Source organism: Staurois parvus, unplaced genomic scaffold (genome assembly GCF_062004578.1).
Source record: "Staurois parvus isolate SC_StPar_1 unplaced genomic scaffold, SC_StPar_1.0 ptg000294l, whole genome shotgun sequence".
NCBI lineage: Eukaryota > Metazoa > Chordata > Amphibia > Anura > Ranidae > Staurois > Staurois parvus.
The window spans coordinates 1,817,203-1,834,005 of record NW_028318090.1 but is presented as its reverse complement, the minus strand read 5'-3'; the positions used below and the strand labels follow the sequence as shown (position 1 = coordinate 1,834,005).

Below are 16,803 nucleotides of genomic sequence, written 5' to 3'. Positions count from 1 at the left end.
GTCCATTCTGCAGTATGTTTTTTCATGTGTGTTTTTGACACGTGTTTTGTGTTTTTAGAATTTTTTTTCTCTTTTTGGACAACTTGTTGCTGGGCATATTAAAAACACAAAATGCATCAAAAACCTAACAAGTCTTTTTAAAGTGTTTTTGCTGCGTTTTCAATGCATTTCAGGCCTGGTTTAGAACAATGCAAAAACCAATGCAGTTTGTGTTTTGTGCCAGGCTCTGTTTCCAAGTGGGTGCAAGGCAGCCAGGCACACAGCAGCTCCACAGTCTCAGAATACAATGACCAGGCAGTCAGTGTATTATTAAGGTTTATTGCTTGTTGAACTTGGTTGGGATACTCCAAATGTAGTGCACAAAGTAACAGAGAACACTCCTGACTCAACTAGGCTATTTAGGGTGACCCCCCCCCCCCCGTTAAACTAGCAATAGGTGACCACACAACTCAGGGGACTCCCAACACAGGAGCAGTCCTAAGTCAGCAACTCTGGAGTAAGTGCTCAAAGGGTTAAGCAGCAAAAGTCACTAGGATCTCTCACTCCTGCCTATACTCAGTGTCCCTGTGTACTTTTATTCCTCCTTCCATTACCAACCAGACACCTCCCCTGTGAGCCTCCAGGCCAGATCCTCAGTGAACCCCCTCTGAATTTGTTCCAATTCTTCTCAGCTCTCCCTGAACTGGGACCTTGATCAACTCCTGCAGGGCATCAGCCTTCAGGCTGGGTCTTTTCCTCCTGGACAAGAACCCTGCTGTTTCATGCCCCAGACTATTTATGCAACCCTCAGCCATCTACTGGGCATTCTCTCCCTAGTGACTGGCTGAGGCTGCATGAATATTCAGGCCCAGGGTCTGCATCTTTCTGTCCTCAACGTTCTAAAATACACTAGAAGGCAGGAGAAAGTAGTCAAGGCTGCAGCCAGCAAGAACCAGAACAGCCAAAAACAATCACTCTGCTCCAATAATTGCAGAGGAGCTCAGACGACTACATTTACCTTAACCTCTCTATCAGCTATTCTAGGAGAGTGCTACACTTACCTGACCATGGAGTCCAGCTTTGTCTTGCTTGCAGGCTTGAAGCAACAGTTCCTGTTTGCCTCTTATTCAGCACTACCATGAGTCCGGCAGACCTGGCAGAGACCCCACAAAGTGTGTGCATATCCGACATTTCACACTTGATATCTAAAATGGCTCTGTTATATATTCCAGGAGTCAATTTGCTAAATGTTGCATATTGGGGGGAAATGGTTGGGTGTGACATCATCCTTGCCTAGGCAAGTGAAAAAAAAGAGAGAAAAAAGCTTTTACTTTTAAAAAAAAAAATTATTCTAATGTGCAAGAGAGAAGTGGGTGGAGGCAGAAGAAAATTAAAGTTTCACTATAAGTTACATGTCTGTAGCTCTGTAATAATAAGGATTCATTCTCTTGGCAGCACTTCAATTCAAATATAAACTATGATTTTGTTCTTTTTGTTAAGTAAATATTGTGGAACTAATTCTAAAATAATATGTATTATGAGAACTCACCATTGTGAATAATTAGACTTCTTTGATGACATAGAGAGAAATATTTCACAGCTAATGCTGCTTTACATTCAGTGGTTTTGATGTAAAAACAACTGCTGCACAATAAATGATTGACAACGACTTGCCAAGAAGACTGGGATAGATTTATCAAGTCATTTGAAAAAAAACAGCAATAATCACTCTTGCTGTTGGCTGGGTAAAGACTTTGACAGATTGGGTCCCAATTTGTGCCTTGTGCTTCTGTGCCATAGGTGAAAGGTGTCAAAAAGGGTGTCAGACAGAACAAGGGGAAATCCCCTCACTGGATACATAGTACTAATACCCAATAATACCCAATAATAGAGTAAGAAAGGTTTAGATCCTCTGTCTGGATTTGAATGCTGTCTTTGACCCCTTTAGGCAGGTTTCCTCTTATTTCCTGTCATGGTGATAGCTTTCCAACCCTTCTTAACTCTGTTCAAAATGTAGCGCTCACCCCTGTAGGAGCCCGCTGATTAGGTACCTAGGTTCTCTCCCAGTGGATGATTTATTGCAGAACTTGAATTTGGATGGGTTCAGGATAACTGTAGGATATTCCAGTAACCTTAACCACTCGAGCTCCAGAAGGTTTTACCCCCTTCATGACCAGGCCATTTTTTGCATTTCGGCACTGCACTATTTTAACTGGCAATTGCGCGTTCATGACACACAGTACCCAAATGAAATTTATATAATTTTTTTCACACAAATAGAGCTTTTCTTTGGTTGTATTTGATCGCCACTGGGTTTTAATTTTTTTATTATATAAATGAAAAAAGATGGAAAATTACAAAAATATATATATATATATTTTTTACTTTCTGCTATAAAACATATCCAATAAAAAATTTAAAAATTAAATTTCTTCATAAATTTAGACCTAAATGTATTCTGCTACGTCTTTGGTGTAAACGTTAGTGTCTACAAACTATGGTATTTATACTAAGATTTTATTAATGCTACTAATGGCGGTGATTGGTGACTTATAGTGGGACTGTGATAGTGTGTCGGGCACTGTGACATTGACAGACACTGGTTGAGAACTGACTAACTAATGCTGACATCACCAGTGACACTAATACAGTGATCAATGATAATACCGTGTTTCCCCAAAAATAAGACACTGTCTTATATTTATTTTTCTTCAAGAAGACTCACTATGGCTTATTTTCAGGGGATGTCTTATTTTTATTAAGTATGGTACGTATGGTAAGTATGGGGAGCAGCAGCTTTACTGGTGTTTGTGGGGGATGAGAGAGACCCATAGACTGTTTCTGGTCAGTGTTGGGGAGCAGCAGCTTTACTGGTGTTTGTGGGGGGTGAGAGAGACCCACAGACTGTTTCTGGTCAGTGCTGGGGAGCAGCAGCTTTACTGGTGTTTGTGGGGGATGAGAGAGACCCACAGACTGTTTCTGGTCAGTGCTGGGGAGCAGCAGCTTTACTGGTGTTTGTGGGGGGTGAGAGAGACCCACGGACTGTTGCTGGTTGGTGCTGGGGAGCAGCAGCTTTACTGGTGTTTGTGGGGGATGAGAGAGACCCACAGACTGTTTCTGGTCAGTGCTGGGGAGCAGCAGCTTTACTGGTGTTTGTGGGGGGTGAGAGAGACCCACGGACTGTTGCTGGTTGGTGCTGGGGGAGAGAGACCCACAGTGCTGAGTAGCAGTAACAGCAGGCACAGCTTTACTTCTTCCCCCTGAGGACACACAATATGGTACCTAAAGCAGAGCATCCTGCTCCTCACTTCACTGAGGAGACTTTTACTTTCTACCTCTTCACTGTCTCCCTCTATGAATCAGCTTGCAGCATGCACAGAATGACAGAATGACCGGGGCTGACTTTGTTGATGGGGCTGCCCGTAACCTCTCCGTTCACCTCCGAGATAGCAGCTGTCACAATGGGGGAGATGAGAAGGGCTGCCCGTCCATAAGACATAGTGTCTTATATTCGGGGTATTATTATTATTGTTATTACATCGAGTTTATATAGCGCCAAAGGGTTTGCTGTACAATGGGGGGGGGGGCAGTACATGGCACAGTACAACAATAACAAACAACGTACGAGGGGTAAGAGGGCCCTACTCTTTCGAGCTTACAATCTAGGAGGGAGGGGTAATGGTACAGTAGGAAGTGGCTAAGGGGAATGAGGGGTGGGAGGAAAGAGGGAGAATGGCCATTAGGTGAGGGTGGGGTAGGCTTCCCTGAAGAGATGGGTTTTGAGGGAGTGCCTGAATGTGAGGAGGGAAGGCGACAGTCTGATGGATTGGGGCAGTGAGTTCCAGAGGATGGGGGAGGACCTGGAGAAGTCTTGCAGTCGTGCATGGGAGGAGGAGACCAGGGAGCAGGATAGAAGGAGGTCAAGTGAGGAGCGAAGGGTATGGGTAGGGCGGTACTTGGGGATCAGGTTCCTGAGGTGGTCAGGGGCAGTGTTGTGAACGGCTTTCTAGGTCAGGGTTAGAAGTTTAAATTTGATGCGTTGGGCAATCGGGAGCCAGTGGAGGGAGAGGCAGAGGGGGGTGGCAGAGGTGGAGCGGGTGGCGAGGTGGATGAGTCTAGCCACTGAGTTCAGGATGGTCTGGAGCGGGGAGAGCCTGCACTTGGGTAGGCCGGTGAGAAGAGAATTGCAGTAGTCAAGGCGTGATCTATGGGGTATGGCTTATATTGCGCAAATGCTTAGAAATCCTGCTATGGCTTATTTTATGGGTATGTCTTATTTTCGGGGAAACACGGTAGTATACACTGTCAGTGTACTAATGACACTTGCTGGGAAGGGGTTAACATCTAGGGGCAATTAAAGGGTTAACTGTGTGCCTAACAATATCCAGGAGCTGCTGACCAACTTGTGATGTACCAAATGACAGAACAGATGGGGAGGCGGGCGCGTGCTTGCTCCCTACCTGGAAATGCTGGATCATGTACATGTTCCAGCACAGAGAGGCCTCCCTGCCGCAGTAAAAGTACATGGGGTGGTCTGCAAGAGGTTAAGGAATAACTTGAGGACACTAATCCTCCTCCCAAGAATCTGAGCACAGACCTTGCTTGTAGCAAATATTGGGCAGATCTGTACTGTGACACCATGAACAATGTCCCCTTTGAACAACGCTGACTTTAATGCAAGGGGGATAACAGCAGCATGCGGTCACTGTAAGCTCTCACCTCAGTCTGTACTCACTAATGTCCTTGGATAGTTGGATGCCTTCTTCCAATATCTTCATGACAGCTGTCCTATGAATTCTTCAGACCAGATCCCCAGAAAACAAGTCCCTCAGTCAGCTCCCTGAAGTCCCCGAATTTCAGCAGAATAAGCCCCCCCCCAGCCAACATAGCTAGAATCTTGATGAGCAACAGACATATGGCATGAATGTCCAGAAGGGCAGCAGCCCTCCAGGTTGGAATTTCCTCCTTTCAGTACAAGAACTCCTCTTTTCTAACTCCAGGCTATTTATACACCATCCTAGCCACCATATGGGAACCTCTCCCCAGGGATAGGGCAGAGCTGAATAAATATTCAGCTGCTGACTCTCTCAGCCCATTATCTTCCAGAACCTTTCCAGACAGACAGGATGAAGCAGTCAACCCTGAGGGCTAGTTCACATTAGATGCAGTCCAGTGTGTTTTTGTCTTCATCAAAAATGCATGCACAGTGTTTTCCATGTATTCCAATGGCCCTAGTTCTCACCAGGGCAGTAAGTTCCAGTTAATTTCTGGTGCAAAAATAAGTAGAACATGCTGCATTTTTTTCTGCACAAAACTGTACTGGTACATAGCAAACTGCATCAAAACTGCACCAGAATGGAGTGTGGTGAGAACTGTAAGAAAATCTGGAATGCATGTGGAGTACGTTTTTGTAGTGTGAACTGGCCCTTAAGCCCAAGAAACACAGAACAGACCAAAAAAATCACATGCAGCTCAACTGATTTCAGTGAGTTAGGAGCTACATCAGGGGTGGACTGACAACTCATGGGGCCCCTGGGCAATAGGGGATCATGGGGCCCCTGTGTCCTTGCTCAAACCTAAAAAAGCCTATGAAAAAGGTACCAGGGGCATCTCATGGGGCCCCCTACTGACCCCGGGCCCTCGGGCAGTGCCCGAGTTTCCAAATGGTCAGTCCGCCCCTGAGCTACATTTACCTAACTTAGGATGGGGCTACAAAAACAAAAAAGTTTCAGCTGGAATTGGGCTTCAAAGAAAAAATCCAGCCCCTGTCTTGTCCCAGATCCCTGAGTACCTTGTCGTAAAACACTTTTAAACATTCTCAGGATACATACCTTAAACTCCAATGTCTTCACATGACAAGCTGGAGCCCCTCTTCATTCTCTCCAGCAGCGGTCTCGGTAGTCCATTCTCCTGCATACTCCGGTGCTCATAAGAGGATGTGTGAATGTGAATACATGAAGCTTTCTGTTGTGAGCCCAGGCTGCATTATGATACACCCTTGGTCGCTGTGTCATTGACAACTGGGCTCACGGGAAGTGGGCTGAATAACATTGAATGTCATTCAATCTGGAAAAGGACAGCACTGCACTGTGGAGAGGATGCGGTGCACTTTACGGATTTATTTTTGCCAGGGAATGAGGTGGCCAAAAGAAAAAAAAACTGGGTTTTTTCTTTAAGACAGCTTTTTTCAACCTTTTACCCCTCAGAAACCCTTAAAATTATTTTTAGATCTCAGGAAACCCCTGATAAGATTACTCTTTTGGGGGTCATTGGGAAAACGACCCTTAAATTGATGGTGGTAAATAGGAAGAACGCCCCCCCCCTTACAGGAGTGGCCAAAATGTTTGCAGTTATGCCTCTGGTTCTACCAAATCGCATTGGGTCTGGAACTATGCAAGAACCATCAGATGGGGGGGGGCAGTTAGCCAAAGCTCAAGGAACCCTTAAGAACCCTAGGGTTTCATGGAACTCTGGCAGGGAATGGTTGCTTTAAGACATCCTAAACACTGTATTGTGAGTATTGTGCATAGAATGTGGTTGTTGAACAACAGCTCTTTATATTTGGAAGCATGGCTCAAAAGACAAAAAATATTACTTGGCACCACTTTGTGAATTCAGTGAATGCTGTTTCTAATCACGCTAACTGCATTGAAGGTCATATATCCACTTGAACTTTGCATTTCAGATAGACACAAAAAAGACTAAAACTAAAAGAGAAGTAAAGTAAACTAAATATAGCATAGTGGAACTTTTAACAACTTCAACCACATAGCCGAATATGGAAACTTAACAGTTCATGCTGAATTATGATGTGTGCTATATGGCTTGTCATCCTGGAATGCTAAGACAGCTAATTGAATTTAACGTAGGCTTCACGGAATGACTGATTCCAGACAGATGCATGGCATATTTAACTTCTTAAACAATATACAGTATACAATATTTCCTTCCTATAGTCACCACCTAATGGAAACTTTGAGATTATGTCACTTGACTGTAAAGAGACAATAACGCATCAACAGCAAATCATTGTTTTTAAATATTATTTTTATTTTGAAAGGATGGGGTTTGTTTTCAGAAAAAGACTTCAATCCTTGATAAAATAGAAACATTAATAGATTTGGCTTATATGGAAACTAGAATGTATTTTCAGTGTGCATTCATCACAAGGGTCACTGAAAGTAAATTTAGAGATGTTTTTAGTATCATAACTTGTTTACTGTCCCTTATTTGCAAGATTTTAAGTTTTTTATTGATTACTTGGTTGGCTTTTTCTCTAGTATCAAGCAGAATGACATATTTGCTGAACAACTGCTATGAGACAGTCAATGTCAGGATAAGCCACCTAGAGTTTATATTGTTTCTGTAAATGTCTATGCTTCTATAGCTGAAAAGAGAACACAGGAGAAAAATAGCAAACTATCTAGGATGTTCTACTAAGCAGTAAAGCCCAGCATGAAAATGCAACTGTAGCTGACCCACACCCTTGCATAATTGAAAAAGTGTAAAAAGGAACAGGCCTTTTGAAAAATTAAGATGTATGTCACTGAAAAATACACATATAAATGTTGTAAAGATTTTGCATCAAGAGTAGAGTTTCAAGGATGCAGTCTACTCTCCAGCTTGCGTTTTTAAAGCTTTTCACTCAGATTCTGCATTTGAACTTCAATTAAATTCACCAAACCAGATCCAGACCCAGATATGTTTGGCTCATCCCTATTAAGAACCAGTTTTCCAGTTTAGGCTCATTTCACTTTTTTGAGAAATATTTCAGAACCTAAAAAGTCCATGATGGGCAGCCATTGAACGAGGCCATATTTCAAAAGAAAAATTTTCCTAACATAAAGGAAATATGTGTGTTGTTTAGACCGGAGGAGTAGCTAGTGGATAGTATATGTGCCAAAATTCAATTCAGATTAAATTTATGAAATTAATAATATTCCATAAAACAAATTCTGAATTGCATTTAGGTCAATGAGGGATCATTTCTGATAATCACTTTTGGCCTTTTGGAGGGCTGCTGGACAAGCTATTGTCAACCAAATAGCACGGGAAACACCATCAGTTGTAGCAAAGTTTGGGTGATGCAAAAAAAAAGTTTATTGTGTGAGGGAGGGCTCTTTCAAGGTGACATGGGAAAATCACAAATCCTTTAAATTACAGGTTTGGTGGTCGGTCTAACAACTTGCAGATAGAGGAAAGAAGGGAGGTGGTTAAAGCATAAAACATCGTTTAACCTAAATAGAGGGTAGAATATTAATTGAAGGGTCATTGGGTAACAGTCTAGTTTGATTAATGTTCTTCCTTCAATCAAGCACTGCTGGCTAGTTCACAGACTAAACTGACAGACAATATGCTGTCATTTATCTATTTTTCAGCCCAATTCTGCAGTCATTTTCATTGTTAACTGCATTCTTGCATAAAAAAAAAATTACAGGTTTGGTGAATGCCTCAAAGCTGTACTTTTAGGTATTCATGGACAGCATTAGTGACAGTATACTTTGGCAACATGCAGTATATTTGGCTATGGAACTGAATTTTTATAGCCAGCAGCAAATTACTTTTATTTCACTCATTCAGAGACATAAAGCAATTCAAAGCTGATAGGACTGCTAAGTCTTCTACGCTCTCCTGCAAGAGTGTAGCAAGGTTAGAAGGACATGTAAAACTAAAATAATGTTATGGTTTTAGATAGACTTTTAGGCTCCATTTCAGGATAATGCCTGCTTGACATGGTACCATACAATTGCCTCTGCTGATGACAGTGTCCAACGGTTTTGAATGCACTTTGAACTGGATTATTGGTCCCCCATGCCTGGAAACTACAGTGACAATGTACATGGATGTCTGATGTAGATGCTTCACCAGGTAAGAATAACAAAAGCCTTGAAAAATGGGTTACAAGGAGGTGGAAGTTAGGATGGGAGTCCATTCATATTTGGCCTGGAGTGGGGCTTTAATAATTCTATGTTAAATACATTGCCTTCTTTTTACAGCACATTGTACTTTAGTACTGAATACACAAAACTTCATGAAATGTTAACTTTTATAATTAATAATAATTTGGGATAATTACAAACATACAGTACATGCTTATCTTTTGATCTTGTGTAAATTTCAGAGCAGAAGCTTTCAGTGAAGAAAGAGGTGCACGGAAAGGAGTGAAGAAAGTTATGCTGGTTGTAACAGATGGTGAATCTCATGATGGTTATAAATTGCCTGATGTCATTGCTAACTGTGAAAAAGATGGAATTGAAAGATATGGTGTTGCTGTAAGTATATATTGTATTTTAATTATATAATCCTTTTCATCTTGTAAATTGTGTTTTAATTTTTTTGCCACAACAAATTTGTAGCTCTTTTTAGTAACCAAACTGGTGAAAAACAGATTCCTGTTTACATCTGTTTATGACTGGATATTTAAAGTGAATATGTTCACAATTTATTGTATGAAAATTCTCAACTCCTAAATAAGCCCATTTACCTACACATTGAGGTGCATCTAAACCCAAGAACCTTAAAGTAATAAAGCTGATCAGTCTTTAATATAGTGACTGCATTAGTTCTCTTTTTCTGACTTTCCTTTCCTTGTTTTCACCTCGTGATTCTGCCAGTAACCAATTTTCTGTCCTATGCTGACAACGGTCACTCTAATATAGCTATGGAAGAGCAGCATTGTCATCTTATAATAGGAAATGCGTTAGGACTACAGAATAACTTCGCTTCTTTTCCAAAACATAAGTAAAATATATTCCTTAGATCAGCCTTTTTTAACCAGGGTGCCAAAGCACCCTGGGGTGCCTTCAAGCTTCTTCACTGGTGCCTTGGCTAAATGTCCTAAAAATTCCCAAAAATTGTATACAAGCCAGCAGGTTGATCAATCCTGCCTTTTAGTTACAAAAAGCCACAGGTTTACACTGTGCACTTTTATGACCATCTAGCTGCCAGCATACTAACAGCCAATGACATCATCAGTTGATAAGGAGGAAGTCGGGTTCATGCACATCATCCTTGTTTGTCCCTACCCTGCCCCTTTCTGTCCACACTTGGGTTACCTTAGCTCAGTGGTGGGCAACCTTTTTTTTCAACTGAGCCAAATCTCGCCAAAACCACGATTGAAATTTATTTTGAGAGCCACATTTTTAAAACTGAAAATACATCCCCCATATAGTAATTCATCCCCCATAGTAATTCATCCCCCATAGTAATTCATCCCCCATAGTAATTCATCCCCCATATAGTAATTCATCCCCCATAGTAATTCATCCCCCATATAGTAATTCATCCCCCATAGTAATTAATCCCCTATATAGTAATTCATCCCCCATATAGCAATTCATCCCCCATAGTAATTCATCCCCCATATAGTAATTCATCCCCCATATAGTAATTCATCCCCCATATAGTAATTCATCCCCCATAGTAATTCATCCCCCATATAGTAATTCATCCCCCATATAGTAATTCATCCCCCATAGTAATTCATCCCACATAGTAATTCATCCCCCATATAGTAATTCATCCCCCCATATAGTAATTCATCCCCCCTATAGTAATTCATCCCCCATATAGTAATTCATCCCCCATAGTAATTCATCCCCCATATAGTAATTCATCCCCCATATAGTAATTCATCCCCCATAGTAATTCATCCCCCATATAGTAATTCATCCCCCATAGTAATTCATCCCCCATAGTAATGCATCCCCCATATAGTAATTCACCCCCCATAGTAATTCATCCCCCATATAGTAATTCATCCCCCATAGTAATTCATCCCCCCTATAGTAATTCATCCCCCCTATAGTAATTCATTCCCCATATTGTGTCAATTCACTTACCTTTGCTCCGCGCGTTCTTCTCGCCGTGTTCCAGCGCCGTTCTGGTCTTCAGGGCGGACTGTGAGAGGAGAGGAGTTCGTCACGCTGCCCCGCCTACATCCTGGCTGCCCCGCCTACATCCTGACAGCTGCAGAGTCCTGACTTTTGGGGCGGCCACCCGAGAGGAGGTAGGGGAGCGGGCGCCCGGCACACAGAAGAGCCGCATTTAAGTTTGTAAAGAGCCGCATGTGGCTCGCGAGCCGTGGCTTGCCGACCACTGCCTTAGCTGAGTGAGAGAAAGAAACTGAGAGAGACACACTGGAATACTAGTCAGTACCAGTGTGCAAAGTGTGCAAAATCACCTCTAAAGTTGGGTGTATTATGTGTGTGGATTTGTGTTGAATAGTTTTTTTTTGCCTTTTGAAATTGGGTGCTTCAAGATTGTGCAGAATTTTAAAGGGTGCCTTGAGATTATCCATAATTTTAAAGGGTGCCTTGACTGAAAAAAATATTGAGAAACACTGCCTTAGATAACAGAGGTGAACTTGGCAGATCTGATAACACCTCTTGAGATAACACTGAAGAGTGCACAATTGAGTAGAGCAAAACTTTCATCTTTATATTTTACAAACCAAAAGAAAGCAAAAAGGAGGTTCGTTTTTAAGGTTTGCATACACTTTTATACTGTGGGGCCTATAGATTACTCCACTAATTAACATAACAGCAAAAACATCCTATAAATGGGATGGGCTTAAATGTTATTGGCAGAGGTAAACTATGAGTTGAGGGTACCCAAGAACAGTCCAAGCAGGTTTGTCTTGCACTTTTTTCAGCAAGGCAGCAAACAAACACAGTCCGCAATGCAGAAGGGCATTAAACAGAAAGTCCATAGCATCAAACAAACAAAACATCTGCCTATGTGAGCAATTAACCAAACTTAAGTGAGTTTCTGACTAACAAGGTGCCCCTGACGGGTTCCCCAAAACAAAAATGCAACTTTTGTAAAATTTTAGTGCTCTATGAGCATTCAGCCTTTACACCCAGAAGAAGACTCCTACAGCAGCAAGAACAAGAGAGAAAGAGAGCCCTGAGCATAAGTCAGCTCAAATATATATTGGCCTTTTGACAGCTGAAACAAAAAAATCAGGTCTGGTTACCAGGTAGGATATACTGTATACCTAGTACAAAAAATGGCCACTACCCCAGTCTATAACTGGCCTTCACAGCAAGGAGCACATGGAAGGGTGACGTATGTCAAACAACAAAAAAGAAAAGTTCCCAGCTCTCACTTGCCAGTCAGCCTGCAAACAAACCGAATGAACCTGTCTAACAGTATGTGTTAAAAACAGGCATTTAGTTAGTACACATTTGCAAATACATGCGTAAGCTACAGAGCCTCGTCATGGCACCCCAGTATTCTGTAGTTCCTAACTACAATTTTAAGAGCCCCCATAGTAGAGGAACATGTATTTAATGGCTAGACTAAGGGCAGATGGATATGAGGGAGCCCACCCCTCCTTAAAGGTACAGGAGGACACTGGACACCCAGCATGTAGCACAATGGCAGCTAAGGTGTCCAGTGCGCCCCCTCGATCAACAATTCAACAGTACAAAAAATGACCACTGCTCCAGTCTATAACTGGCCTTCACAGCAAGGAGCACATGGAAGGGTGACACATGTCAAACAACAAAAAAGAAAAATTCCCAGCTCTAACTTGCCAGCCAGCCTGCAAAAAACATATTAACCTAACAGTATGCGTTAAAAACAGGGGTTTAGTTAGCACACATGTGTAAGCTACAGAGCTTTGTCACGGCACCCCAGTATTCTATAGTAAGATATATACCTAGGAATGGAGACATATCCCCATCCAAAGCTCTACAAAGCCTCTAGGCTGCAGGGTCTAAAAACAGAACTGATTATGATTACAGGAAAACAAGTTTGTCTTCTCCATATCAATCATCAACCTTGAAACCACTGGTATGTTTGAAACTTAGATGAGGCATAAACACTCTCCAGAATCCCCCCAGCCAGTACCTGACAACCCATATGTAATTCCACCCTTAATACCTCAGCACTCCTATACTCTTCATTAAGAAGGTAGTCTTTCACAACTACTTTTAGATCCCTTATCACACCTATAAGGCCCCTTTCACACAGGGAGGAATCCACTTTGCTCAGCAGGGGATCTATCTGCTCATTTACAGCTGAGCAGAGCAGATTTGGCAGATGACAGGTCCATGTCTGCTCAGGTTCTACAGAGCAGGCACCAACACAGTCCACTCTGCTCTATGGGTGGTAGGTTGTACTGTAAATGGCCTGGCTGTCCATTTCCATCCGACTGCCCTTCAAACCAATCTACATAGATGGATAGATGGAAGGGAATTAATTCCCTTCCAAATCAAATTGGAGCTAGGTGAGTGTAAAGTCTAATTACACCTGCTGGTCCATAGGGATAAATGGACCTTCCAATTAGGTATGCTTGAAAAACAGACAGGTGAACCTGATCGGATCACCAGTGTGAACGGGGACTAACAGATGTACTTTAAGAGTCTGTGAAATATTTGATGTTAAATGGGGAAAGAGTTTGTAATTTGGAAAAGTTGCAATGGTTGCTGAGATGCTTGTATAGTCCTTTCTGCGTGTATTGCATATATGTATGTAATGTATTATCATTTTAGATTCTTGGATACTACAACAGAGGAAATATAAGCACAGAGAAACTGATCAATGAGATTATATCCATTGCAAGTGATCCAAAAGAGAAACATTTTTTTAATGTGTCGGATGAGTTTGTTCTTTCAACAATTGCGGAATCAATAGGAGAACGGATATTTGCCCTTGAAGGTATTAAAAACAAAAGTAGAAGATATGTGGGCTGTCACGATTTAGCTATGAATGCACTTAAGCAAGCATGTAAAGCACACAAGCACGATTAATCCCAATGTCTAAACTACGTGTGATGCAGACACTAAGGGGTTTATTTACTAAAGCTGGAGAGTCCAAAATCAGACTCCCTTCTGCATAGAAACCAATCAGCTTCTAACCTCAGCTTGTTCAATGAAGCTTTGGCAATGAAACCTGGAAGCTGATTGGTTTCTATGCAGAAGGGAGTCTGATTTTGGACTCTCCAGCTTTAGTAAAGAAAACCCCTAATTGTTGAATCCCCCTTACCCAAATCCTCAACTTAACCCTTACTATTCTGACTCTAACTGTTGTATTAGTGACTTATACTTGCTGAGACCTCTATACAATCATCACGGACAGTCTTTATCAGATAGCTGAACTCAGCAAATACCCTTTCTCATCCAAGAAGATCTTTATTGAATGCGGCTTGATTACAACAGACAACAGGATGTGACAGATGAATGAAAGGGTGGTATTTGCAGGTCAAAACATAGTAATGCATTCCCCTGTGTGAGAAGATTAGCATGTGGCCATGAGACTAGCAGCCATTTTTATCCCATAAAACAGTTGTGTGAAGAAGGAGGAAATACATCATAATATGGGTGGGAACACAGAAAAGGATGGTGAAATCACCAAAATGACCACAAGATGGCAGTATATTAAGCAATTATACTGAGGTCAATAAACAATGGCTTAAGCAAAATTAACTACCTATATACATTCTCTATTCACAGAAACATGACTATTAACTAGGACTATGCATTACATTATACTTTCATACAATTGTAACAGCACGCTTACAATCTACTTTAATTCCTAAACTTCCTTTTGAGCATTTGAAGTGCATCCAAAGCCAAAATCACTATTTTTTGTTGTGGATTGAGTAGGGAAGTCTTAAACCTATCGCTGGTGCCAATGTAAGGATTGCATCAATGACAGTACCATCATTTAAACAAACTCCTGTTTGTTTACCTTTAACAGTGAGCTGTCAACTTTTTAGTAGAAGTGAGACATGTTCCTCCACCCACCTGACACCCCCTGAGATTTGTAGTAAGAGCAATAATTCTAGAGCCTGTCAGGGTTTCGAACCTTACCATATTTTATCCAAAGCTAAAATGATTTTTTTTGGCTTTAGGTATACTTAAAGTGTTACTAAACCCACAACAGTAAAATTAGCCTGTATGTGCAGTAAAGCATGCTTGTTATACTCACTGTGGAACCTGAGGGGTTAATCCTCAGTATTGTGTAAAGCCAATTGATCCTGTCTTCTCTGTTCCTCCCCTTTTTCAAGCGATCACCTCTTATCTCCTGATAAGACAGACTGAACCCTATGCATTTTGCACATGCTCAGTTTGGTGTGCATTGCTAGAGAGGTTTTTTGTTCTTAGGAGAGTGCATATGATCTTGAATGAATTTGTTAGGAAAAAAAACTTTTTTGTGTGTGCAAATTAACAAATCTTGTTTGCAATCAATGGCCTGCATATGTGGGAGTGTTTTGTAGTATAAAAATAAGAAAGTGTCATGCTCCACCACCAATTGAAAAAAAATGTGTAAATAAATAAATAACAATCCAGCTTCACAACTGTGCATAACGATATCTCTGCAATTATATTATTGCTACAAATATGTCCTTATTAAATCCTTGTCTTTGACACTTCTTCCAGTGCTACGATACAAAATTATAAGCTGTGTAGTTCACCAATCGTATGAAAAATTTGTACACCTTGATCGGTTGTGCTCTCTCCTAGTGTATATGACCAAACTGTTACGTGAGATCATTAAAGACTTGTGTCCCCTTAATGGGGTTAAGTGGTAAATGGATGGGATGATTCCTCTATCTCTGGGATGGATGGATGAACGGAGTGTTCCCTCTTTCCAGCAGGGGGTCTCCTTGCTTCCTTAGGAATTTTTCTTCGTAGGTATAATGGCCATGGAATATAATAAAAAATATAGTGCCTTATCCTTTTTAAAACATAATTTATTAAATATAGTAGTGCACTCACATGTATTACAAGGTAAATCTGCATTGTAATGTTAAAATTTGAATCCACAGTAAAGTTTTCCAATCTTATTAAATACTTGCTGTATGTTGCTTTAAGTGTCGTGACTTCTGACTCTGGCTCTGACCTCACGACGCTTAAAGCAACATACAGCAAGTATTTAATAAGATTGGAAAACTTTACTGTGGATTCAAATTTTAACATTACAATGCAGATTTCACTTGTAATACATGTGAGTGCACTACTATATTTAATAAATGAGTAGCCAGGAGGTTTGGTATTTTGCATTTGTATTTACAACTGGATAGGAACCCCTCTGTGGGAAAGCTTATGTTGTACTTTTGTTTTGTTTCTTGTCTTTTTAATAAACATGGGCTACCAGGCCTTAAATAGAGTTCCTGACGGATGTGAACTTACTTTGAAAAGCATCTACCACTAGAGCTAATCACCCCCATGTCACAAGATATATATATATATATATATATATATATATATATATATATATATACACACATACACAGCTAGGACCATATACTGTATATTTGGACACAGGCACAATTTTAGTCTTTTCAGGTATTTACCAAAACATATTCAAGCTATAGTTATATAATGGATATGGGCTGAAAGTGCACACTCTCAGGTTTAATCTGAAGGTATGTACTTCCAAATTGCAGGAAGGGTTTAGGGATTACAGCTCTTAAGATTGGCCATCCACCCTTTTTCAAGGGACCAAAAGTAATTGGACAATTGAATCAAAAGCTGTTTTATGGCCAGGTGTGGGTTACCCCTTCGTTATGTTTTCATCAATTAAGCAGGTAAAAGGTCTGGATTTGATTCTTAGTGTGGTATTTGCATTTGGAATCTATTGCTGTGAACCTACATCATGTGTTCAAAGGAGCTGTCCATGCAAGTGAAACAGGCCATGGTAAGGCTTCAAAAACAAAACAAATCCATCAGAGAGATAGCAGCAACATTAGGAGTGGCCAAATCAACAGTTTGGTACATTCTGAGGAAAGAAGAACACACTGGTGAGCTCAGCAACATAAGAAGGCATGGACATCCATAGAGGACAACAGTGGTGGATGATTGCAGGATCCTC

General features: G+C 41.1%; 1 protein-coding gene across 1 annotated transcript in view; it reads left to right on the top strand.

Moving 5' to 3' along the window:
- The window catches only part of ITGA1 (integrin subunit alpha 1), a 190,037-nt gene that overhangs the window by 81,074 nt on the left and 92,160 nt on the right, over positions 1–16,803 (top strand). The window contains exons 8-9 of the mRNA XM_089682692.1: positions 9,101–9,251; positions 13,479–13,644. Of these exons, the coding sequence (XP_089538818.1) occupies positions 9,101–9,251; positions 13,479–13,644 (317 nt within the window). The remainder of the gene's footprint in view (positions 1–9,100; positions 9,252–13,478; positions 13,645–16,803) is intronic.